We start from the raw sequence: 26991 nt of genomic DNA, 5'->3' as shown, positions 1-26991 counted from the left end.
ATCCTATTTCTTCTGCAGGCACACACACTCTCTCTGGTTCTTTGCTCATTCATTTTCTGATTTCAAACCTAAACCAAACCAACTTCTCTTTCTTCTTCTCTCTGTAAGCATTGCGCTAGGCGGCTAGGGTTAGTTGCTTCCTTTTCACTCTCCCAATCAAACATCGAATTTTCTTCTGTAACCTTAGTTTTGGGAGTAGATTTTTCTTCCATCTACCAATTAATCACACGTGTCTTATTCTTTTCTGTTTTTCCATTATCTATTTATTTTCGACACACAATATAAGGATTTTTATTTTATTTTTGTTTTTTTTTTCAATGTTGGTGTTGTGGATGGTTTTGCAATGCAGTGAGTTCTGCCATTGTTGCTCCAGTGGTGTTTCGATTTTCCCAGGGGATTTTTCACCTTCGAGTGCTTTCCAGATCATAGGAGTCAGAGTCTTTTATTCTTTATTTTAAGGTAATTCTTATGCACGAAGTCCTTTTTTTTTTTGCTATATATTTAAGCTCTGTATTTGGGTTGTTGACTGTTGGTATCATTTTGGGTTGTTTTGCTTCCAACTTGTTTTCTGGGATAATTCTGCCTATTTATTTGTAGGGAAGACTTTTCCATTCGCAGGAAACTAAGGTAACCTTTATTTTTTGGAGATTTTGTTAGATTTTCATTTAAAATATTTCGAACAGAGATTTTCCTTTTAGCCTAAATTTTTATTTTTGTCTGGTGTCATCTCAATCTAAAATTTTATTTTTGTCTGGTCTCATTTCAATTCAGTTGTAACTGGTGGTTGATACTTCACTGTTCACGCACATTATACAGCAGGAGACTTGTTCAATCAAATCCATAAGAATAAAACACACTTGAATATCGGAGCCAGCTATCTTGTGAAGAACTAGCATTTCAAGTGTCCAAACCATTTTTAAGTATTGTAATACAAATTAATTTTAATATGGGTAGTAAAACTCTGCTCAAGTGGCCCAAGCAAATCACAAATTCCCTAGTTGTGCAGTTAATTAAAGCAGAAAAGGATGTGCACAAAGCAGTTGCTATATTCGATTCTGCAACTGCTGAATATAGTAATGGGTTTCGTCATGATCATGAAACTTTTAGTCTCATAATCTCCAGGTTAGTAGCAGTGAATCAGTTTAGAACAGCAGAAGGGATGCTGGAGAGAATGAAGCAAGAAGATTGTAAGGTTACAGAGGACATACTTTTAACTATATCCAGGGGTTTTGGACGTGTTCATAGGCCACTTGATGCTGTCAGAGTTTTCCACAAGATGGAAGATTTTCAGCTTAGACCCACTCAAAAGGCTTACCTTACAATAGTAGATATTCTTGTGGAGGAAAACCATGTAAAAAGGGCTATTCGTTTTTATAGGGAGATGAGAGAACTGGGCTTTCCACCTACTGTTGTTTCCCTCAATATTTTGATCAAGGCCCTCTGCAAAAACAAGGAGAGTGTTGATTCTGCCTTACTGATATTTCAGGAAATGTCCAACCATGGGTGCCAACCTGATTCATATACATATGGTACATTGATTAATGGGATGTGTAGACTTGGAAATATCAGTGAGGCAAAGGAACTATTCAAAGAGATGAAGCAAAAAGGTTTTTCAGCTTCTGTTGTTACTTATACTAGTTTGATACATGGCTTGTGTCAGTCTAATAATTTAGATGAAGCTATTGAATTGCTTGAAGAAATGAAAAGAAATGACATTGAGCCAAATGTTTTTACTTATAGTTCTCTTATAGATGGTTTGTGCAAAGGGGGTCATTCATCGCAAGCAATGGGATTATTGGAAGTGATGGTCAGAAAGAACCATTTACCCAACATGGTTACTTATAGTTCTTTAATCAGTGGACTGTGTAAAGAAGGAAAGCTTTGTGAATCTGTGGAGATTCTTGATAGGATGAGGATTCAAGGCTTGAAACCAAGTGCAGGGTTGTATGGAAAAGTCATAAGTGGCCTCTGTGCTGCAGGCAGCTTTCAAGAAGCTGCAAACTTCATTGATGAGATGGTGCTAGGTGGTATTTCGCCAAATCGAGCAAGTTGGAGCCTTCATGTTAGGATGCATAACATGGTAGTCCAGGGTCTTTGTAATAATGTTGATCCACCTCGTGCATTTCAGTTGTATCTTAGTTTGCGAACTAGAGGCATCTCTGTTGAAGTTGGCACTTTTGATTGTCTAGTCAAATGTTTTTGTAAGAGAGGAGACCTCCATAAAGCTGCTCGGATTCTTGATGAGATGGTGTTAGATGGATGCATTCCAGACGAACAAATATGGAATGTTGTAATTGGTGGACTTTGGGACCGAAAAAAAGTCAGAGAAGCCACTGAGCTGTTGCTGGCTGAGCTGAGGCAGAAGTTTGTTGAAGCTGAAAGTTGAAGTCTGTGTTTCTCACATTATCCATATGCATTGCATTCTTACTGAAAACCTTTGATATCTGGTGGTCTTTTTCTATTGTTGAAGGTTGTTATTTAGTTGCCAGTTGACTGTGTTAGGCATATCAATCTTGCTTATTTTTTATCATTGCATTTAGTCTCAAATAATTTTGTGCTCAGTCCTTTAATGGCTTGCTTGTTATTTGTGCTAACTGTTAAATGAATCTGTAATTGTTTCTAGCATAGTTTAGCTGTCTTTTAAATGCAATGATTTGATCATCACGTGACTCCACCATCAAAACATAAAAAAGGTAGAGATTCTTAGATATTGTTGAAGAAAAAATATTTCTCTGTCAACCCCTGTAGCTTTGGAACCCTTAAATTCAACTACTGAATATCAGTGAATTTTAGGATTCTAAATTACCCATTTCTTTTGAACCGCTTCAATGAACTTTAACATTTATCAGTGGAAGCTACAATTTGTTGCTTTTATGTAAATTTTGACATCATTATCGTCTGAACCTTGATCTTAGATGAACAACCAAATATCCTCTAAGTAGGTGTATAGAATAAAAGACACGAATTCAATTATACTAATCCTATATATTTTTGGGGCTTCATAACATTACTAGTTCATGCCCAAATTGTTGCATCATGAAATTTGAAGACTTTTTTTTCTTGAAAAAATAGTTTTATCTTTAACTTTTACAATTGACATTGCAGATCCAAAATAACCTTTTTCTTTTTTTTTTTTGTGACTGAAGATGTGCTGCCTTTTCAATTCATGATCTCACCTCATCTCAAAGGGTTGGCATTTTCTGATGATCAGTGTCTCTGTGATCTGATGGTTTGAACTTCAAATTGAGGAAGTAAATATGCGGTGTAGGATTTAAAACTAAGCTATCCTTGGGGCTGCGACTTAACATTCAACACAACCCTGCTCTGTCCGGTAAGGTAAATTCAGGTAATTGCAAAATTGGTTTTTTTGGTCGAACCCATTACTCGTTGTTGATGTTGTCTGTTCGTAGAAAATTTGTTTCTCAGTCAGTTGCAGTAATTTAGCAAAATTGTGTATTCTTTAGTGCTCTGATAGTGTAACCATTAAGATTTTAGTTGACATTCTTTATTTGCAGATTGCAATTATAAGGCCTGACTCCTCAGGCATTAATTTATTGGAATTTCATTTAGTGTTGGATTCAAAATCGCACATATGTTAAATAAAGGGGGGATATTCATTACTAGATAGCCACTTAATGAGGATGAGTTATCATTATCACTGACTTGTTAAATAATGGTTCTTGAATATTTATGAATTCGAGCTGAATACTGTTAAGTTTTTTCTAGTTGTATACTTATAAGTCTGAATTAAGCAGTAAGCCCAAATCAAATATAAGACTGTTGAAAAAAATACAATTTGTTTAAGGTAAGATTCAAGTAGTTGAAAAGTTGCTCAAGCAATCTATTCTCCGTTAAAAAGGAGGACTTGGTGTTAGCTGTTGCTTACCCGATCAAGAGAGTGCTTCTAATGTTTGATACATGGATTAATCAAGAATTTCTAATGCTTGGCTTTAAATATATTAAACTTTTTTTTAATAATATATAATTTAAATAACGGATTTCAATAGAATATATATGGATGTGTGTGTGTATTTATGTGTATAATTTGTTCCGGAAACAAGAAATAATCAATCCAATTATTAAATTATTGAAATAGGTAAAAAAATTGAATATAAACAGAAGACTATTAATTTGTTGGAAGGGGGAAGTCAGTTCCATGTCTCTCTTTAGGAAGTTCAACGAAGAACATGCTGCCCAAAACGTCAATTCCCACTGGCAATGCTGTGTGGATTTCCTGTATCTCAGCAGAGGATGTGGAAAGAGGCAATTCACTACATTGTGATCAAACAATACAATTACTGCAACTACCAAAGTTGTCATCACTGCATGCATGAAATCTATGAACTTTAGTCGATAATTTGCTGCGAGATGGGGTGGAAGGGTGGTTGATCCATCAATAACAGATATTCCCCTTGTTGTCTCTGAAGTCATTGGTTAAAACATAATAAAAGCATGAGGAACCACATAGAGATACAAGTGCAGCAGTCATGGCCTTGCTGACAGACTCACGGTAGCCAGTATTTCGGAAGATTGGAGAGAGAAGTTGGAAAGCAAGGGCTGTTCGAATTGGTAAAAGATTGGCCAAATGGGCAGTGCTCTGAAATGTTTGGCTACTGACTTTATTAGTTTTACAGATGATAGTGCAGCAGTCATGACATTGCTGGCAGTGTCACAGTCGCCAATATCTGTGACGAGTGGAAAGAAGTTAGAAAGCTAGGACTGCGCCAGTTAGTAAAAGGTTGGCCAAATGGGCAGTGCGTCTTGTTAGCAATTTGGGTCACACACACACACACACACACATATATATATATATATATATATATATATAAAAGTAAATATTAAATGTGTTAGGGTCATTATATTTTATTAGCCAACTTTAAGTGATTTAATTAAGATAAATAAGGCTAAGGGTATATTTGTCATGAAAGGTATTGTCTAGAGACCAACAATAATTATAATTTGTTGAAGGGGACAAATTATAATTATTGAAACTAAAGAATATTAACCGTTAACCGTCAGAGGTTATTTAAAGGGTCATGTCCCCGCACAACGATTCATTTATGTTTTTTTCTCTTGATTAGAGAATAATTCAGGTTCATTAATTATTATTTCCAATGTCTTCAAGTACGCTTCTGCTTTACTATCTGGAAACTGGTTTAGTGCTCATTAATTGATATCTGTCAATCATAAATTCTAACAATTGGTATCAGAGCATGTTAATTTATGATTAAATAGCATGAATCAAATTTAGGATCTTTTAATTGATTATGAATTATATTTTCATAATCAATTTATGGGCATTAATTCTTTATGAAAAGGAAATTAAAATCCAATTAAGAATTTTCAACTTTTGATTTTTGAATATGCTTCTGAACCCTAATTTGGGTGGCCCCAGATTGAAACTCTAAGGAAATTTCCTTTTCTGGTTTCTTTCTTCTGTTTGGGTCAATGACTTGAGGGCAGTGACCGAGGCCTAATCTGGAGCAGGCCCAATCTGAGAACAATTAGGCACAATCTAGGCTGGGAAGGTCCAATAAGGCAGATCCAATTTTAGGAATTATATTTTTTGGACTGGATATGGATCAGATCAGTTTTTGGACTTTTATAAATATTTTTTTTTAAACCTCGTGCTGGCCCAAATCTTGTGCAAATTGCTAATCCAATTTTGGGTCATTAAATTTGGATTAAAATATAAGAGAATCTGTTTTAGAATTTTAATTAAAATTCTAAAATAAAGTAATATTAATAATTATTGTTAGAATTTATGATTGACAGATATCAATTAATGAGCAATAAACCAAGCGGAAGCGTACCTGAAGACATTGGGAATAATTAATGAACCTGAATTAGTCTTTGATAATCTGAAATAGTCTATGATCTTCCCTCTGTAGAGCACCTTTAATTTCCTCTAGATTTTCTCTTCTGGTGGGGATAAAGAGAAAGAAACAAGAATGAACCGTTGTGCTCACAGATGAAGACCATGACCTTTTACATAACCTCTCACGGTTAATATTCTTTAGTTTCAATAATTATAATTTGGCAACAAATTATAATTATTGCGGGTCTCTACACAATACCTTTCCTGACAAATATATCCTTAGTCATATTTATCTTAATTAGATCACTTTATAAAGTTGGCTAATAAAATATAATGGTCCTAACACATTTAATATTTACTTATATATATAAGTGACCTAAATTGCTAACACGTCTAACCAACGACATTTTAATTTTTTGTGGATGATCACTTTTTGTAGGCAGCTTCTAATTTTTTGTTTTGTGGTGTTGCTGATGTTCGCTTCAAGTTCTTAGATTGCCAATACGTGTCAACCCTAGGGATGTAAGACATGGCAGCCAGTTGTAGACTCTTTCAAGAAGATTCTAGCTTCTTGGAAAGGAAAAGGATTCTTTCAGAGGAAGAATTACTCTCCTAAGCTCTGTACTTTCAAGTTTACCTCTTTATTTTCTTATCCTTCTACAAGTTGTCAAAACTAGTTGCTAAAACACTAGTGGTTGTAAGAAGAGAAATCCTTTGGTGTGGGTTAGATGAGAGAAAAAACTACATTGCATGGGTTAGTTGAGATAATATTAGCGTGCTTGGTAAGTGGGTATGTATTAAGGAAAAACTTGTGTAAAATGGTGCGTGAGGTAAGTCCAGTTCAGTCTTTGTGGTTTTCAAAAGTGCATTAAGGTAAGTTAGAAATGGGAAATCTTCAAAATTTTGGCAAGATATAGATAGGTTCAGCTCCCTTTAAATATTTTTTTCCTAGGCTTTATCAAACTCAGAAGACTAGCAAGCAATTTTTATCTTTGAAAAGGGGGATTGGAAAAGGGAACAATGGTGTTGAAACTAGAAGTGGCGCAGGGATATGATTTTTGGGCGGTAGATCTCTTGGATATTTCAAATCTCATTTCATAGTCGAAGTTTTTCGAAGAGAATGATTCAATTGGGCTAGAAGACAACTCTTGGTCTTCTCGGTGAGTTTGGGCTATTTTGCTTTTCTTACCGAACAAAGGAGCCTTGTGTAGAATTTTTTTTTTTTGCAATTTTGTGTAGAAACTTTTGGATGATGTGAAAGTTTTCTCTTGGAGACTATATTCCTTTACGTGCCCACTAAAGTTGCTCTTTTTAGAAGACATTTTTTTCTCATGATCAGTGACAAAATGTTATGTAGTAAATAAATTTCAACAAATACTCTGCAATAAAATTGCACTGATTGTATATTTCTAATGAAAAAAAGTTAATACAATCATAAATGGACTTAATAATATTTAATTACTACTATTGGAACATTCCAGACGTTCCCTTATCAATTCTAAAAAGATCTCCATAGTAGAGAGGATAGCCACGGTTATTGATTCATTTCCAGGGCCATAGTACCTAAGGAGAGAATGTAAAGAGAAGATTTTTCATAAGTTGTTACTGGAGAGAGAAGAGAGAATCTAAAGAAAGAGAATTGTACCACAAATTTTTCATGCTAGGCCAAGTCCCGTAACCTCTTATTTGATATTCTCCTTCTGCTGCTCCTTCTTGGTTCCCTGGTTTCATAATTTGTTGCCAGTTGTTCCCTTTTCATAACTAACTCTGAATTTGTCTCCTTGTGCATTATATCTTTAATGTGGCTATCCATTTCAGCATTAGCAATGGTAGACACCTCAGCATTATTTTTCTTTCTAACACAAACCTTATGATGTTTTTGCTTTAGTCATCCAGAAGATTGCTAGCATCTGTTCTTATGTTCTATAGCTTCTCTACTTTGATATCATATGTATGCTTGGACATGTCTTCACACAGTTCTCTACCAATGTTTGGAGAAACTCATTTTCTTCTTCTAAAAGGAAAAAGGGTTAAGAAGGCTTGGTACCTAGTGTGGCATGCTTTGGTGTGGTCTATTTGGTCACTCTGCGTGACTTTGTTATTTGTCAGCAAGCTTGATCTTTATTTGGTGGATTTATTAAGGTTCATTCTTGGTCTTGGTTAAACTTTCTAGTCGACAAAAAGCTAATCCCATCATGACTTTTGGTGCCAAACATTGGGGTATGTGTGGCATTACTAGTATGTTGTGCATGGTGGTGATTGTTTGGATTATTTTGTCTTGTGTAGGATTTGAAGGGCCTTATGATTCTGTTTTTTTTTTTTATGCAATTCATGAATGGATCTTCGGAAAGTAGCCAATAAAATTGAGGTTTTTTTTTTTTTTCAAAAGAATAAAGGTTTATAAGCTCACATATGTAAAGTCAGACCATTTAGAGATCATTAAATATTCTGACAATCTCGCAAGATGTCAAGATAGTTTAAGATCCACTTTAGGTTACATTTTCATGGTAGTTGGTGGTGTGGTTTCTTGGCCCAATACCAAGCAAACTCATATGGCTTTATCCATTATGATTGAAGAATTTGTAACATCCTATGAGACATTAAATCAAGGTATATGACTGATTTTTGTCATAGGGTTGCATATTATGAAAGGAATTGAAAGACCATTCAGGTTATATTGTGACATCAAACCAGTTGTTAAAAAAAGAGTACAAAGTGCATGAATTTCCATAGAACACTTAGGGACAAACTCCTTGATTGTGTATCCTCTTAATAAGGCTCTTACACCCAAGGTCTTACATGAGCATATTACTTATATGAGTGTTTTATAGTTTGAGGAATCTTTGGTTCAGAGAAGTTAGTCATTTTTGTATGTTTGTGTTCTATGTTTGTTTTTCATGTATGCATACATTCTGATTTATTATTCGAAAATTACACTTTGTACATTAAGGTTATAGTATTGATCTCATTGAGATAAAGTAAGGACCAGTTGAAAATATATGTGTACATGTCACCTTCAAGTATTTTGCATGTTAAAAATTTCATGATGAATCCATATCATTTGGTTATATCAGCATTAGTGATCATTGTTGAGTTTGGTTGCGATTGTTGCAATTAAAATTGCATTGGTTCTACATGCAGATATAATCAAAATGGGTTATAATTCGCGGGCCAATCCGGCCCACCACGGGTTTGAGCTGGGTTGAGTTTGAAAAAAATGTATACATGTCACCTTCACGTAATTTTCATGCTACACATTTCATGATGAATCTATGTCATTTGGTTCTATCAGCATTAGTGACCATTGTTGAGTTTGGTTGCGATTCTTGCAATTAAAATTGCATTGGTTCTACATGCAGATATAATCAAAATGGGTTACAACTCGCGGGCCAACCTGGCCCACCACGGCTTTGAGTCGGGTTAGGTTTGAAAAAAATGTATTTTTTTTTTATGTGCGTCAATTTTCAACCCGATTCATTTAAACATGCGTCATCCAGGTTGGACGCATGGTGAGCTAGGTTAGCTCACCAATCCACCTAATTTTATTTTATTAATTTATGAAACCCTAAAAAATAATTTCCTCACTCACAATGATTGTATGACAAGAAAGATTATTTTGTACTTTTTTTTGTTGTTTTGAATTGTCTTGAGTTTAACATCATTTTGGAAGTGAAATTTATTTAGATTTGAATTACATAAAGTTTGTAATTTTTTTTTATTTAAAAAAAATGTAATTAAGTGAGTTAGTAAGTCAACCCGTTTAACTCACTAACTCGTGGTGGGTCGAGTCGGGTTCGAATTTTTCTGGCTCGCTAATAAATGAGTTGGGTTGGATTGACAACTAAGTGACCAACCCATGGTAGATCGAGCCAAGTTAGGCCCAGTGGTCTGTTTTGACAATACTAGTTGAAAGGGGTCAAATTATAGTTATTGAAACTAAAAAAGAATAACTTTCATAGGTTAGATAAAGGGCCATGGTCTACATATCACTTAAGTTTTTTTCTCTTTGTCCGAATCAAAAAGAGAAAATACAAGATGCTCTAGAGAGGGAAGATTAGAGACAAATTTAGGTTGTTTATTAACTGTTCCAATGTCTAATCCTTTAACTACCCAAATGCTTTACTGATCTAAGGAGTATTGGAAACTGCTCGTGTTAATAGTTTATTGCTCATTAAGTTTTATATGTGATTCATTAACCTAACATTATGTGCTTGTATTATGCTTATCTTTTTTTCATAATAACAAAAAGGTTTAATAGATTTGGAGGTCCCTATTTTTGCGGATTTGCATCAATCGGGTTCTCTTATGATAAAAGTGTTCAATTGGGTTCCTATTTTGATAAAATTGAACCAATAATATCATTTTCGTTAATTTTAATTGACAGCGTTAACTTTAGTGGAAGTGGCATGCTAACCTAGCAATTAATTATGATATGGCACATGTCCTGGAATTTATTTTATTAAAAATTTTAAATAAAATCCTTTAAAACAAATTAGGTCCACCTCCATCTCCCGTTGCTGCCATGCCCCTCCTTCACCATCTCCACCTCGGCAACAACTTTTTTTCTGGCCAGATTCCTCGGCACCTCCATTACCTCGCTGTCTTCGGTAACGAGTTCACGGAAAACATCTCTCTGGAGCTTGGAAACCTCACCACACTTCGTGAGCTCTACATTGGAAACCTCACTCTTCCTCTTCCAGATCCTTTTCTGACTTCAAACCGTCCTCACCTTTTTTTCCATTCTAATCATAATATTTTTATATTTTTTCAAACCACTCTCAGACATTCCAACAAAACAACACAAACTCTTTCATTTTTTTGACAATTTCTCCCTCTTTTTTTTCGTTTGTTTTCCAGCTTTGAAGAATCTGAAAAAATTTTCTTTCAATTGGTTTCTGGGAAGATCCGGTTGATCTAATCCTCATGGGGGAGCGATTTAGGTTTGCAATCATGTGATAATGTCGATTTGGTTTGTCTTCTCGGACTCCATATTTTCTTAAACCTCGTGGGTTGTATTGTAAGAGGGGGACCTAATGTGGAAAACAAAAAAAAATTGTCAGTTCAAAAGTCGAAGACGAGAGACGGAAGGGAGCATTTGGCGCCGTCGCGGTACGGTAATGAGAATTCCAGAAGAACCATGCCGCTGCACCACCATCATCAGTTCTCCCCGTACTACCATCACCGAGTCAAGCAGCACCCCTCTGTCAGCAGCTACCTTAACTGCCATGTCGCCACACTACAAATGTGCAAACTAAGTTCATACTGGAACAAAAGGATAAGATGTTGGCATTTACGGGACAACTGTGGTAGAGAATCCAGAAGTAGATGAATCTGCTGTGTAACAGTTTGGATGCACAGTAACAAGAACACTCTAGATAAGAAATTATTATTAATATAATATATAATATTCTTTCTCTGAATCTTTCCTTTTCCTTCTAGAAAGAAAATTGTAATTTGAAATTTAATTAATGGAGATGATGGAGATGAAGCTCTTGCCTTCATTAATTTTAGTTTGAAAATTGTAGCATGAGCTATTATTGTACATTAATGGTGAATTAATTCTGGTAACAAGCAATGAAGTTTACGAAAACACCCTTTTTCATTCCAGGTAACAAGGTTTTTATGTGCCACGTGGTCATTAAATACCATGTCACCATGCCACCAAGTACTAAAGTTAACACTGTTTACTAAAATTAACGGAAAGGGTATTATTGGTTCAATTTTACCAAAATAGGGACCCAAATGAACACTTTTATCATAGGAGGACCCAATTGATGAAAATCCACAAAAATAGGGACCTCCGAACCTATTAAACTTAACAAAAATAAAATGAAATCATTATTATTTATTATTATTATTATTATAAAAATAAATTTAAATAATTTTTAGAATTTTATCGTAGATAATGTTAAATTTTTTTTAGATAATTTTTTATTATGTTATTTTAGTTTAAGAAAATAGTTAAATTAAAAAAAAAATTGTAAAAAAAAAATCATTTAAATTTAAAAGTAACATTCCTTAAGGCTTTGTTCTCTTGGGAGGATTTGGGGGAGATGATTTGAGTGAATTTGAAGGTAATTTTTGTTGTTTTTTTTAATGGATTTGTAGGTAATTGAGAGTAGATTTGGAAGTAAAGTTTGTGAGAATTAGTGTAGGATTTGATTGATGTGATAGATTTAAAAAATAAGTTTAATTTGTAGAAATTAAAGATTACCAAAATGTCCCTAGTTATTAAAATAATATAAAATTATATTTGTTAATGTTATATTTAATTATAAAAATGTTTATAAAGAGTAAAAAAATTAACATAATTATTAAAATTAATTTTTAAAAAGTTAAAAATTATAATTTAGTAAAATTAATTTATTTTTAAATGTAGTATTTGTTTGTAATATTTAATTGTAAAAATATTTATAAAGAGAAAAAATTAACATTAATTATTAGAATTAATTTTAAAAATGTAAAAAAAATTAATAAAATGAAAGTGAAGTGATCAACTTTTCATATTTTTGTGGTATTGATTATTTTTCTGTGTTCCAGTCAAATATTTATGTATTTAGAGGGATCCTTGAAATAACATATTCCTTTATGTGCCCTTGTTTCCTGCTGATCCATGCACGGGTGAAGCACCATCACATACATATTATGAATGTGACCAATTAAGCAAAAACCAGAGCTTATTTTCTCTACTTCAACACGAATACAGTGTCATATTCATAAGCAGAAAAAATAAAAGGTAAACTTGTGTGATATAATGGAAATAACATGCAGATAGAAACAGATAAACCAATTACACTGCATCTTGCACTTACACCTTACCATTCCCATAAAGTTCTACAATTTGAAGCTTGAACTTAAGGAGCGCGTGAGAAGCACTGCTAAAAAATGGGAAGCAATAGGGATGAAAAAAACAGAATTAGAAAAGGCAATGAGTAGTACAAGTAAATTAAAAATCTAAATCAAAGAGTGGAAAACTGATAAAAGAGAAAAGAGGAAGAGAGAAGACATATACTTCTCCTTCCAACTGGGTAAACTCCTTCTTTCACCTATAAAGAAGTGAGAAAGCCATCAAAACCAGAAACATTCTCGCCTTGAATGGAAGATCTCTGCACTGGAATCCATTATCAAGTCCATGTATTCGGTTACAGCGAGCCTTGTAACCGAATACGAGGTCTCCATGCATTTCTGAACGTCGTGGAAGCGAATCCAAGGAACTGAATTGAATATGATGATTGTTAGAACCGAATACCATGCCCAGTTATATGTCTTCTATGCATTGGAACCGAATCCGGTGACGTTGGAACCGAATACAAGCCATTTGAAATTGTATCCTCCACGTTGTAGCCCAATCACGTAGCTTCTTCATTCTCTCTCTTCTTTGTCTTCTTCACTTTATTCACGCTGAACTCGTTCTCTACTTCGTCTTCTTCATCTTCAACGTCTCTCATCTTCATCCTTAACCTCCATTATTCTTCATTTCTAATCTGGAAAACAAAAAAGAACATCTTTTTTTGGAATCAATTATGTAATTTGGAATGAGTTACTTTGCATGTGCTTATTTTAGATAAAAGGTGATGCACAATTTTTGAAAAAGTCGAGGGTAAGACGGACAATTCGCATTCCATCCCTCCAAATCTCACCATATTTGCGGGTGAGTAAACAGTACAAATATCCCGCATTTCTTTGCAAATCTGTCCACGCATTTCACTTCAATCGAACATCTAAAAATATAAATCCATCGCTCGGTAATCTGCATAAACAGTATAATCGCTCCAAGCGAACACTGCGTAAAAGATAAAATTGGTAATATAATTATTTTGATTTAAATGAAAATTGAAAATAGAAAATTACAAACAAAATGTGTAGAACCGATAAAATCTCTTTATAAATAATAATCACGCCCTACAATAGAGAGAACGGTGGCATTGATCTTAAAAAATGAAGAAAAGAAAAATGTGAACCTTCTTTTTTGTTATCCTGACATTCAAACAAACAACTTTTCTGGATGTTCTATTATTGGTCCACTCAGTCTCTTTATGTACCATATATTACCACTACAAATCTAGGATAGCATGTACACATGTCTTCTCATTATCATAAAAGTGCATGCTCATCATTGAAAGTAAATGGATTAGGATAATATTTTCACAATATTTTTTTTACAACATTTTAATATTATTTACGTATTATTTTGTTATTGGTCTAAAATTATTTTACAATCAATAATAATAATTATAAATATCAACACGAATCAATTATACGTAAATAATGTCAAAATATTATAAAAAATATTGTTAAAATATTATTATCCAATTGATTATGCAGTAAAAAAAACAATAACATATCATATAAAAGATAATCGGCATCATCCTCGGTTTTTTCCCTGTCTTTGATTGAAATTCCATTCATTTTTGATGCATGAATGATTCCTTCAATTAAAAGCAAAAGCATAAAAAAATCAAATCACATACACTGTTTAACTGCACGTGTGAAAACAAAAGATTTTCATATGTCAAAATCACATTTTTTTTTATTATAATCTCAACACTTTTTGTCTGGAAAACTGTTAACTTTAGGAATACAGACACTGGACAATGCAAGCAAAACTAAAGGCATGTAAGGTGGAAATTCATCAATGCAATCAATTCGACCGTTTCATTTTCATGATGTTTTTTGTTGTCTGGTTATAATTGCACGTACATTATCATAAACAAAAGATATTATATCCAAAGTTCGAAAAAGTTGTCAAGATCTTAAGGCACATGCATGCTTTATTAGATTCAACATATTTGCACGTACACATAATATATGATGTTGTGAAAGTATAAAAAGGAGAACATAGATAAAGTGTTTGTAGAAATACCCAGTTGTTCTTGTTTGCTCTTTAAATAATAGAGTTAGATTCAAAATAAACAAAATCAGATTTTTATTTATTTTTTCTTTTAGACATAACCAAAACAAGTTCTATAAATTTTATAGATTTGAAAATTTATAAATTTGAAATTTGAAACATTGAAGTTAAAATTCAAGCAATATAGTTGATAACATATAAGTATATATACATTAAAAAAATACTTACTTTTTTTTTAATAAAAATGAATATTTCAATACCGAACTTTTACATTTTTTTTTTTAAATCAACGACTAAAAAATGGAATTTAAAGATATTCAAAACTAGCACCCTTCTGTTTTAAATTGCTGTTTATATGTGCGTGTGTTATTATAATTTTGATACCTACTCACTCAAATAAGTTACGACACGTGGACAAACTTTTTTATATACATCTATTTCAAATTGAAAGCATACATAGACTTATATAAATTAAAACCAGTTATACAAATTAAAAATAAAAATCAGATATTATAAAACTTTTACAAAATAGAGCATCTGTAAACTAATTTATTTATAAAAATCTATATTCATTTCTTTTTAAATAGAATTCCAAATTAATTGTAGACAATTCAAGTTTAAATCTAAGTTATAGATTCGACAGAAATGAAAAAGTTAAGTTATAAATTCGATAACAATGAAAAAGTTAAATATAGCATAAAAAAAGTTCATAAATTTATAATTTTAAAATTTTTGGATTGAAAATAATATCAGTGAAATGGTTTATTATTTTTTGTTATCTTCCTAATAATTTATGGAGGTTAAACTTATATCACGTTTATGTGACTCTTCCTAATGAGTTTATGAGAAAAAAAAAAACTCAATTATACTAATGACAGTAAAAATTATTCAAAAACATATTATTTTAAAATTGAGTTAAAAATAATGTTAATTTTCTTATATTATTATGTTTATATAAGTTTTTTTCTAATGGAGAAAATAAAAAACTCAGCTTTACTAGTGACAGAAAAAAAAAATTCATAAACACCTTGAACTTAAAAATTCATAAACTCCTTGAATTCAATTTTTGAATTAAAAAAATATCAATATATCTTTAGAATTCAAATTTCATTTATCTTCAATTAATAACTAAAAAAAAGATCACTAAATCATGTGTTGGATTTAAACAGAACATGTTCCATGGATAGTATAAATAAGTTCACTGCAAGCAAGTTAAGGGCTAAAGTTGTAGTGTTTCATTTTCTAGTTTCTTTGTTTAAGATATTGTTACCAGTATCCAAATGGCACCAAAAATAGACATTCAGCAGATTCTATCACCCTTCCGAAAGCCACCAAGTGGTGGAAGTGGAACTGCAAGTGCTTCATCCTCCACTTCAGCCTCTTCTACTTCCAATGTTATAACAAAACCATTAACCGTTCAGCAAATCTTTGGCAGAAAAGAGAACTGATGTTAGCTGCATAAGGAACTACACAGCTTTCTTTGTTTTCCTAGTACTTTGTTTTTCTCTTTCTGTCTTTGGTTCAAAGTGTTTGTTCTTTTGCTTTGTTTCCTTCAGTAGCTGATGTCCCATGGAATATAAGTTCTTTCTGGTTGTATTGTGTCAAATATAAGGAAGTGTGTTTCTCTTTCATTGATTGTGTGTTTAGGAGGTCAAATTCTTGTCTCTCGGAGACCAAATTGCTTGTCATACATATTTCCAACAAAATAATGTGCATATATATATATATATATATATATATATAGTGTATCTGATAAACTTTACTTTTTATCTCGGACAATAATATATTAACAACTTTTTGACATCAGAACACGTGTTACAATTTTATTGGTTTGTTTAAATTTATTCTAAAAAAATATTTGAAACGGACCAATTACAAACATGCATTGTAAAAAAATTGTCAAAAAAAAGTTGTTAAAGAGACTTTTTTCTTTTTCCTCCCTAGTTTTCTGCTTTACATTTGAATGATTGGTTGAATGTGTTGGATCTCGACTGGGGAGAAATTCTTCTGTAGTGACTTCACATTAAACTTAATTATTTATGTGAGGCAACACTAGCCCTAATGGCTATATGAATTCTCAAGGGTGTCAGAATAAGCATCTTCATAATATATATTTTATCTTTTCGGTAATTGGTTTAATTTCTTTTGTATAAACACAGGTTGTAACACATTTCAAGAGAATGCAATAGAATTTAAGATAAAGAGAAACAATTTAAGAGGCACTAATAGCAGGTTAATACTGTAAAAGTAAATGACAGTTTCAAGAAACCATCCTCAGAGGAAAATCAAACAGAATTAGGAGGATATATATATATAATATTTTTGGATAAGCTAAATCTATTGTTGAAGGAGCAGAAGCAGTAACCTCTTAATTACATGAAGATTGTAGTCCTTTGATTTCATGATTTTTTTTTTTTGATTTGTTTATTATTTATATGAGTTAATTTTTTTCTCATTATTAAAAAAAAGGTATATTTTAGAAATTGCCTAATTAATTTGTGATGTATATAAAGTCATACCTCGAACAAATATTCAAAAAAGTATATATCCTTTATTCTTTATTGTAATTTTAATCGAAAAACAAGATGATTTAAACATTTTCCCATATGTCGCTCTAATTTTCATGATAGTATTTGATATAATTAAATATAAAGCACTAAAAATATATTTGTATATATTAATGTTTTACTATAGTTAACTTTAGTAATTTTGGTATACTAATCTTTACCTTTAGTTGTATTGCATATATGAATGAATGATTGCGAAGATGTTAAAGTGATGATAAAAAGAAGTGTGAAACACGTTATAATTGTTTGGGAAAATAATATTTTGACACTAATTTTTTGACACCATTTTAACACTGCACACGTGTTAAAATGTCTTTTTTTAATTTAAAATCGTTCAACCACGTTTTGACATGTGTGCAGTGTTAAAATAGTGTCAAAAATTAGTGTCAAAATATCATTTTTCCTTGAATATATGATGAAGTAGGGCACACATATATAGCCACTTAGGGATTGGTTACTGAAAATATATTCTTACACTCCATTTGAAATGTTTCAGTATTACTATAACATGATTTCTATCTGTATTACTGTATTACAGTGGATGTAAGCCCAATAGAATGGAATTTTCTTTTTGAAAAACTAAAGTAATTGACTCTTAGTTAACCTTTTAGACACCAAAATAATAACTGTCTAATATATGAATAAATATCATCTTTTCCAATTTCCAGATTTCATGTCTGTTAGCCCAAAAAATAGTTGGCACAGCAAAAGAGCATCTGGAAAGCTCAAATGAGGTACAAGGAGACTTGTAAAATTAACCCATTTAATACCACTTCATGTTAGTCTGCATGGGTTGCAATAAAAATAGCCCATAAAACTAAAAAAGAATTTATTAAATTAAAAAAATTCATAAGGCCAAATATCGTAAAGCTTACAGTTAAGGAACTTTCTTTTAATAAGTAATAAGTAGATTATTTTAATCTTAATAATATATTTCTAACAATATTTAAAAGTTTTTTTATTAATTTATTGATCTAGATATTGTAACTTAATCATATTTAATAAGCATGTATTTATAAATCAAATCATGCAATTGTATTAATATTTAGTTTCTTATTTTTTTTCAAAAAAAATTTATAAAATTATATTTATTTTTATTCAATTTTGATATAACTTTTTTTTTATGTTATATTAATACTGTATTATAAAAATAATAATTTATTTGATTTTTTTTATGAATGATTCTTTTAAAAGAGAACCATTTCTTTTTAAACTGAAATATATTTATTATATTTTAGATATCAAAACTAAAATAAATTAAAAGTTTATCTATATATAATTTTTTTTAAATAGTTTATCAAAATAAATTCTTAAAAACTTTCAAAATAAAAAAGAATTAAAAAAAATGTGTTTTTGACATTGTATTCAAATATAAGTAATTTTTAAATTATAAAAAATAACTTATTTTAAACATGTTTTTTTCAAAATTACTTAGTTTTAAACTTAAACAAACTTAATATATATTATAGGGTTAAATATGTTTTTAGTCCCTATACTTTGGAGCGATTTTGGTTTTAGTCTCTCTTTCAAATTATGGTACAATTTAGTCCTTCAACTTTAGAAAACTCTGGTTTTAGTCCTTTTTACCAATTTTTTTTAAATTGATCTGTTGTTTCAAACGCGTTTCTCAGTTAACATTGAAGCAAAAATGTGTCAAACAGTGTAAACAATCCAAATGCTACAATGAAACGTGCTTGAAACAAAAAATAAAGTTAAAAAAATTTGGTAAAAAGGACTAAAACCAGAGTTTTCTAGAGTTGAAGGACTAAATTGTACCATAGTTTGAAAGAGGGACTAAAACCAAAATCGCCCCAAAGTATAGGGACTAAAAACATATTTAAACCCTATATTATATTTTCAACTTTTGAAAATAATGAAATTATGTATTTAAAATATGATTATAATTAAAAAATTATTTTTGAATAGTTTTTTATAAAACCAATATTTATATATTTATATTTAAAAAAAGAATATTAATAAAATATCATACAAAATTTTAAAATTAAACTAAAATTACAAAATAAATAAAAAATAATTAATAATATATTAAAAATAAATATTTTTTAGGTCAGTTTCACCTAACCTACTCCAATAAATTTTACGTAGGACTTTAAGGATTAAGACTTTAAAAAAGTTCCCAATTATGTGCATAATGAAAGTAGAACTTAGTTTTAGAGAGAATTAGAGGAAGTTGGTGATTAAGAAGTCAAATAACATCTCCATAACTAGTGAAACCCTCTTCTTCTGTCATTCTATATAGCATGCTGGTCTAATATATTCTGCTATATGTTTATTATTGTTTAGAACTACACATATGTATAGCTTCATTCTGTACATATTTTTTTTTCTAAGGGGTGTTTTGTTTTACAGGTAATTAGATTGGTTTGCGGTCTTCTTTTGGTGACACTGCTAAGCTCGGAGGTAGCAGAGAGCAGAAAATCCAAAACTGTTGGCACTTCCTTCGAATACAAAGCTTTAAATTGCAGGGCTTACAGTGCTTTATTGACGGATTTTGGTGGTGTTGGAGATGGAAAAACATCAAACACAAAGGCCTTTAAGTCTGGAATCAGTCAGCTGATTGAGTATGCTTCAAAAGGGGGGATGCTGTTCTCCTTACATCTCTCATTTATGTGAAACAGTTCCTAACTGATGTTATTGTCACAGGTATGCAAACAATCAACCTAGTAGCTATAGTTGGTGAACCTTTTTATCAAACATGTGCTACGCATCTTCTAGTTCCCAAACCTTACTTACTCAGATTCATTGCCTTCACATAACTGCCGTAGTATAAAAACCACGGATGATAAATGGTGATAAAGTGTAAATGAAAGTAAAAAAAAAAAAAAAAAACAGAGATACAAAGAAAAAAAAAAGTATAGCAGAAGTAAATACAAAAATGTAAAATGAAAAATAGGGTGCATGCAGTGTGAAAGCAGAGTAATTGATATAGTTAGAGTGTTTATCCGACTTGCCACCACAAACATCATCTTCAGATTGCAAGTAATAAGAAACTAGATAGACAGGACTGTTCACAATGAAAACAGCTAATATACATCGAAAGACTTTTCGAAATAAAGTACATTTATATATGTGAAGCAGACAGCTCTGACCACGACCTTACTTGAACAGGATCTGTTCTATAGGCTCGTACCTCTGTATCCTTAAGTTCTAAGGAGACAGGAACTGAAGTCTGGTGGATGAACCATGACCCTGTGATCAGAGCGTGATTAACGGTAGTGTGCGTCTTGTTTGCGTAGGCCCATCACCAACTGTAGAGGATCGTTCCCTGACCTTTGTGGCTGGGGATGGTCGCAGGGTTGTCTGACAGACTCCCATTGTATATATATTTTTATTTTTTTAAAACATTCGCGTTAATTATACACATTTTTGTTTGGTATCTATGTATCATTTTGATTTCTTAGTTTGATAATGTGGTTAAAACACAACCTGAACTTCTTTGCTTTCACTTCTTATTTTGGCCTTAAACTCCACCACAAATATAAAAATTCAGGACTGCTACATAGTTTCTGGAGATGACTGTATGGCAGTGAAAAGTGGATGGAATGAGTATGGCATAAAGTTTGGGTGGCCAAAAAAGCATTTGGTGGTGAGAAAGCTGACATGCATTTCTCCACAAAGCGCAGCCATTGTCTTAGGAAGTGAGATGTCAGGTGGAATCCAACAGAGCTGAAGACATCACAGCCATTGACACAGAATCAACATATATGTCAGAAGGAATGAACATGCATACCATGAAAATGGGAATCTGCATTTCTAATGTCAGTATTAACATCTCAGACAAAGCTTGTGAACAGCCATGTACATGCTCTTATGTTGAAGGAATCACTAGTGGGGTCACTCCTAAACCATGCAACTCTTTACCTGATCAAGATCTAGAGAAAATCAAAGCTTGTGATTTTCCACAAGAGATTTTGCCAATTGATATGTTGGAGCTTAAGCAGTGTAGTTATCACATTAAATATGCATCACATTTTTGTGTTAAGAATTAAGATGTGTCTGTTCATATTTAACTATATATTTCCCTTTGTTTTCCAAAAGTTATTGTTTCTATTGAATTTATAAATGATAATCAATTATGACATTGTTTTTGTTCTTTGTAACCATAAAGTTAAGGAAAACGATTAGTTAATGATTTACATTCAACACTTTCATCAGCATTTTGAAAATAATAAAAATTGTAATTTTTTTCTACTGTAATCTTTGTAACTTTCTTTTTGAGAATATGTAAAGAAAATGAAGAATTATCCATATTAACTATAAAGAAATTTAATTTCAATTTTTTGTTTATTTAATGTTTGAACCTCTGAATGTTTTTTATTCAAATTATTAGTTTGCTTATTGTTGTTTATTTTTCAAATTATTAGATTGAATTATAAGTTACATTATTAGATAAATAAGAAAACAACCAACATTACCAAAAAAAAAATTAGAAGACAGAATAAGTGTCTTAGGTAATGAAGACATTGAAATGTAGCAGCACTAGTGGTGCTTGTGATGGAATGGAGTTGTTGTAATTGAAAACTGTCAAAATCACTATTATGTGCTTCTTCTTAATGCTTATCTTTATCATCACCTTTTTTAGCTTTTGATGCTTAGAGTTAATTAATGGAATGACTTTTCTAACCTCAACCACACTTCACCACTCTCACTTGTTAATGAACAAATTATCTCTTTTCTTCCTTTTTTTCATTTACTTTATTTATTTTCTATTCTCCTTTTCCAATTATTTTCTTTTTTTCATCCAAACATTATTCTTTAGACACAAAATAATTTATGGGCCGGCAATAGTGGGGGATTGGCGTTGGCTTAAAGGGAAAGAAGAAGACCCAAAAAGAGAAGTGAGAATTCCAATATAAAAAAAAAAATGTTCAAATACAATCATAGTAGATACTGCACCAACCCAATATCTCACATTTCTAAACTTTTTCCTAAATTCACAAAGCATAATCATAACAAAACTGCACTAATATATGTTCATTGTTAATGAGATATGAATTTATCTTATATAAGTGATTAATTTCGTTTTCAGTCTAAAATTATAACAAATTTATGAATTTTCCTTTTCTATATATAATGTGAGAGTTAAATTCAAATTCTCAATATATACTTTCTCGTATTCTTATTACCATATTATGCCAAGACATAAATCTATTTCTATAAATTTTGAAAAGCAAGTTATGTAACATTTTGCATGTTTGATTTTGGGTCACTATTTAAGGACGTGTTCACAATAAGAGTAAGAATTCAAGTTATAATTAATGTTCCTTTCTCCTTAAGAGATTCTAACTAAACAAAACCTTCGAAGCAAATGGAAAGAAACGAAAATCCACTCATGAATTAGGAGAAAACAGGACAACTCCTATTTGAAGTTGCAACTTAGATTGAATGAATCCTTGGACGCAACAAATAAGGTATCATTCTTTTGGTACATCATGGCTCCTAGGATAACAAGTAACCGTGGACATGTATGTTTTATGTCTAGAAATGAGAAAAAGAACTTTTGGTATATAGGTTATAGGCATATTTACCAAATTGTTTATCAAGAGTAAAAAATAATTGTTGCTTATTTTGTTAAACAAATCCTGAATAATAATCACCCACCTTTTTGAATTTTGAGAATTCATGAATTAACCTTTTGACCATATCTAAACTTCACCTATAAATACTTAGCATGGTTGCTGCACTCTTCACATGTACCTCAGACAAATACAAAAGTATCTTTTCTTAGAATGGAGCTCTTGTGGAAAGCTCACATGAGGGTACAACTGAGACCCTTTTTCCTCCTCTGTCATTCTATCTTGAATTTTGGTTTCTTCTTTCCTGCTTATACTTTTAGACCTTATGCATGGAAACCCCTTCACAAATATATAGAGTTTTATGTATGCATAGACCTTCATTTTCTGCTCTTTTTTTCTCTGAGGGGTGTTTTGTTTTACAGTTAATTAGATTGGTTTGTGGTCTTCTTTTGGTGGCACTGCTAAGCTCAGAGGTAGCAGAGAGCAGGAAATCCAAATCCGTTGGCTTACAGTGCTTCATTGACGGATTTTGGTGGTGTTGGAGATGGAAAAACATCAAACACAAAGGTATTTAAGTCTGCAATCAGTCATCTGAGTGAGTATGCTTCAAAAGGGGGGGCTCAGCTCTATGTTCCTGCTGGAAAATGGCTTACTGGGAGTTTTAGCCTTACCAGTCATTTCACTCTCTATCTCCACAAAGATGCTGTTCTCCTTGCATCTCAGGTATCTCTCTCATTTTTGTTCATTCTTTGATAAAAGAAAGTTATCACAAATATGAGATTCATGACCTGGTCAACATTCAATTTCCTGTTTTACACAAAAGATCTTGTAATATACTTTTTGTGTGTTTCTAATAACCTTCTGTTCACATATCCAGATAATGTTAACTGATTTTCTGACTAAACCACAAATATCAGTTTCCTTGTATGTCCTCAAGGTGTTATACTGTTCCTGTATAGTTGAAAAAACTATTCTACTGATTCTGGTATTTGAACTACTGTTTTTTCACGCAGTTGGCTTCTTTTTCCCTTTCTTGCACCTTTCCTTGTGGCAGAATTTTGGGAGAACTATTTTCCAAATCTGACTAAAAAAACCAATAAGAAGTCAAGGAAGTGGTGCTATTAAGCTTTCTTTTGGTGCATGGGAAAATAAATTATGTCAGTGTACTTCATTGATGGAAAACTAGTAATATGTTCTTAGTTTCATTTCAAAACTAAACGAAAAACAGAACTAGTTTGTTATTTATCGCTGTCATAGTGTCATAGACTCGTGACTTACGGATGAAATTGGAGATATACCTTTTTAAAGGGATTCACCTGAGTTACAAATAAGGAAAAATGTTGAATACATGAAATTCAAACGTGTCACAAGGTTCTTCACTTTCTACTGTTACTAGAAAACTAGGCTATCAAAGTAATGTTTTCAAAGTAACTCGTGAAAGCAATTTTCAAACTTCCAAACCTTTGATCAACGAAAACTGTTCACAAACTCACTTGAAAATTTGGTTCCATATGAAAGGAACCTTCAATCCCCAAAATCAAGTCAATTTTTCATCCCTCCACTTTTGGTTATTCCTGGCATAGTCTGGTCCAATACACTTACTTTTTGTCTTATTTTCATAGGGGAGCAGTTCCTAGAGTGTCACATTCTTTAGCAGTTCCATGTGCAACACCACTAACCAAAGTTTTTCTTTGTATTAATATTAATTAATATAAATTGGTGTAGGATATTAGTGAGTGGCCTGCGATTGAACCACTCCCATCGTACGGTAGAGGAAGAGATGCAGCAGCAGGAAGGTATACCAGCCTCATATTTGGAACAAACCTCACTGATGTTATTGTCACAGGTATGCAAAAAGTTGCATGCATGAAACAATTATCAAACTAGTAGTTAAGGGTTGGTGAACCTTTTCAGAAAACATGTGCTACGCATCTAAAGTTTGAATTCCAAGTAGCCAATATTTCCTTTCTCTGATTCAATGTATTCCCATTAGGCTTTCTTTTTTCCCTTAAACATTTTCGATTAGTTAATTGTTTAATTTAATATTTATACTCAATGTATCTCTCCAGAGCTACTTTGAGTCATATTAGACATTTAGTTACTTTCAGAACAGGCTGGTTTAAATTTTTTCTTAGTTTGATGTTACATTAAGGTTGATGTCACTGTTGTGTGATAGGTGACAATGGCACCATAGATGGTCAAGGAGCGTTTTGGTGGCAGAAATTTCACAAGAAACAGTTGAAGTACACTCGTCCATACTTGATTGAGTTAATGTTCTCAGACAAGATTCAAATTTCTAATTTGACCCTCCTAAATTCTCCATCATGGAATGTTCATCCTGTTTATAGCAGGTAACTTATTTAAGTTATAAATGCCTTCAACATTACTATCATAAGCATTATTAAATATCTGAAATGTTATTCCAATTTCAAGATTTTATGCTAATTTTTTGAACAATGTACAGCAATATTATTATTAAAGGCCTCACCATTATCGCTACTGTCCCATCTCCAAACACCGATGGCATCAACCCAGGTGAGTACATGAAGATTATTTCTTATATATATCTTCCAGTGGAGAGAACATGCCAAGTAAAAAATAGTAAAAGAAACTAATACTAACCATCTAATTTTACGTAACTGTTAATATTAATTTAGTTATTTATACATGATTGTATGATTATAAGTAGTTTTTCCTTGTATCATATAAGTATTTTAAATTTTAAAAATATATAAATAAATAAATTTGAAAAGAACAGTATTAATTATTTTCATCGTTAATAATAAATATTTTATTTAATTGGATAGAAGAAAATTAAAGAAGTAAAGCTTTTAAAACTTTCTAGAAAATTATGAAAAGAGGTTATGCCAAAACTTTGAAATTTGCATCCTTTCTACAGAAAAGTCAATATTTGGTATGTCAATTTAAAAATAAATTCAAAATTATTTTTTTTAAGATTATAGTAGTCTTAAAATGCAATTTATCCAGGAGAAAATCTCAACTTTAATATAATTTATCAAGATTAAATAAGCATTTAAAGATGAGACTTAAAAGAAGAGGAACAAATAATAAAAATATTTTCAGTTAAGAGGGTTCAAAATCACTACTTTGGTAAACCTTTTACAAGGTTTGTCTTCATCCATTCTATGAGTCTTCAACTTCACTAATTAGATAGGAAGAAACAAAGAATCAGATTTCAATAGTACTAAGTAGAATTGTTAAAAGGATGCTAGCACAGTACAAGTTTTGGACAGTGAGTGTATTGATATTATCACCTTTCCTTGTTTTTGGCAATAGATTCTTGCACGAATACCAAAATTGAAGACTGCTACATAGTTTCTGGAGATGACTGTATAGCAGTGAAAAGTGGGTGGGATCAGTATGGCATAAAGTTTGGATGGCCCACAAAACAGCTAGTGATCAGACGGCTAACATGCATTTCCCCAGAAAGTGCAGCCATTGCCTTAGGAAGTGAGATGTCTGGTGGAATCGAAGATGTCAGAGCTGAGGATATCACAGCCATCCATACAGAATCAGGGGTCAGAATCAAGACTGCAATAGGGAGAGGAGGGTATGTGAAGGACATATATGTAAAGGGAATGACCTTGCACACCATGAAATGGGTTTTTTGGATGACTGGTAGCTATGGCTCCCATGCTGATAGCCACTATGATCCTAAAGCCTTGCCTGAGATCAAAGGCATCAACTACATAGATGTGGTGGCTGACAATGTCACCATGGCTGCTAGGTTGGAAGGAATCTCCAATGACCCTTTTACTGGAATCTGCATTGCCAATGTCACCATTAACATGGCAGCCAAGGCCAAAAAACAGCCATGGACATGTACTGATATTGAAGGGACCACAAGTGGGGTGACTCCTAAGCCATGCAATTCTTTACCTGATCAAGGGCAGGAGAACATCAAAGCCTGCGATTTCCCCACAGATGATCTACCAATTGATTCGTTGGAGCTTAAGAAGTGTGCTTACCGAATTAAACATGCATGACTACACTAGTGATACAATGTTTCATATAGTTATTTATTTAAGTCTAGTCTTTACCACCTTATCCACAATACAGAAATCGTTACTCGTGTAAAGTAATGAATTTTCTGTCATTATTGTCACTACAAATTTCTTTTTGCTACAATTTTATGAAATGGCTTTAAGCTTCTTGGAACCTATATATTATATTGGTACATGAATCAAATTTTGTCTG

At 32.0% G+C, this 26991-nt stretch overlaps 2 protein-coding genes and 1 pseudogene across 6 annotated transcripts; 2 read left to right on the top strand and 1 right to left on the bottom strand.

Moving 5' to 3' along the window:
- On the top strand, positions 1–3554 carry LOC106773033 (pentatricopeptide repeat-containing protein At5g46100). Of its 5 annotated transcripts, none has more exons than XM_022786239.1 (5): positions 1–128; positions 350–459; positions 619–627; positions 772–2470; positions 3147–3554. In XM_022786239.1, the coding sequence occupies exon 4, from the start codon at positions 947–949 to the stop codon at positions 2384–2386; it is 1440 nt and encodes a 479-aa protein (XP_022641960.1). In that variant the 5' UTR covers positions 1–128; positions 350–459; positions 619–627; positions 772–946; the 3' UTR covers positions 2387–2470; positions 3147–3554. The 5 variants fall into 5 exon arrangements, with proteins under 5 accessions (XP_022641960.1, XP_014515200.1, XP_014515201.1 ...); XM_014659714.2 differs by having other exon boundaries at positions 598–627; positions 817–2470; XM_014659715.2 differs by having other exon boundaries at positions 598–627; positions 772–2387.
- On the bottom strand, positions 3144–4801 carry LOC106773202 (annotated as a pseudogene).
- Positions 4802–22689: 17888 nt separating this feature from the next.
- LOC106773201 (probable polygalacturonase) lies at positions 22690–26956 on the top strand. The gene is made up of 6 exons (XM_022786322.1): positions 22690–22722; positions 23254–23496; positions 24499–24619; positions 24950–25124; positions 25238–25308; positions 26071–26956. The coding sequence occupies exons 1-6, from the start codon at positions 22690–22692 to the stop codon at positions 26778–26780; spliced, it is 1353 nt and encodes a 450-aa protein (XP_022642043.1). The 3' UTR covers positions 26781–26956.
- Positions 26957–26991: the final 35 nt, after the last annotated feature.

The sequence above is a fragment of the Vigna radiata genome, chromosome 9 (genome assembly GCF_000741045.1).
Source record: "Vigna radiata var. radiata cultivar VC1973A chromosome 9, Vradiata_ver6, whole genome shotgun sequence".
Classification (NCBI taxonomy): Eukaryota; Viridiplantae; Streptophyta; class Magnoliopsida; order Fabales; family Fabaceae; genus Vigna; species Vigna radiata.
Note: the sequence above shows the minus strand (reverse complement) of the source record. Positions and strands in the feature narration are given on the sequence as shown.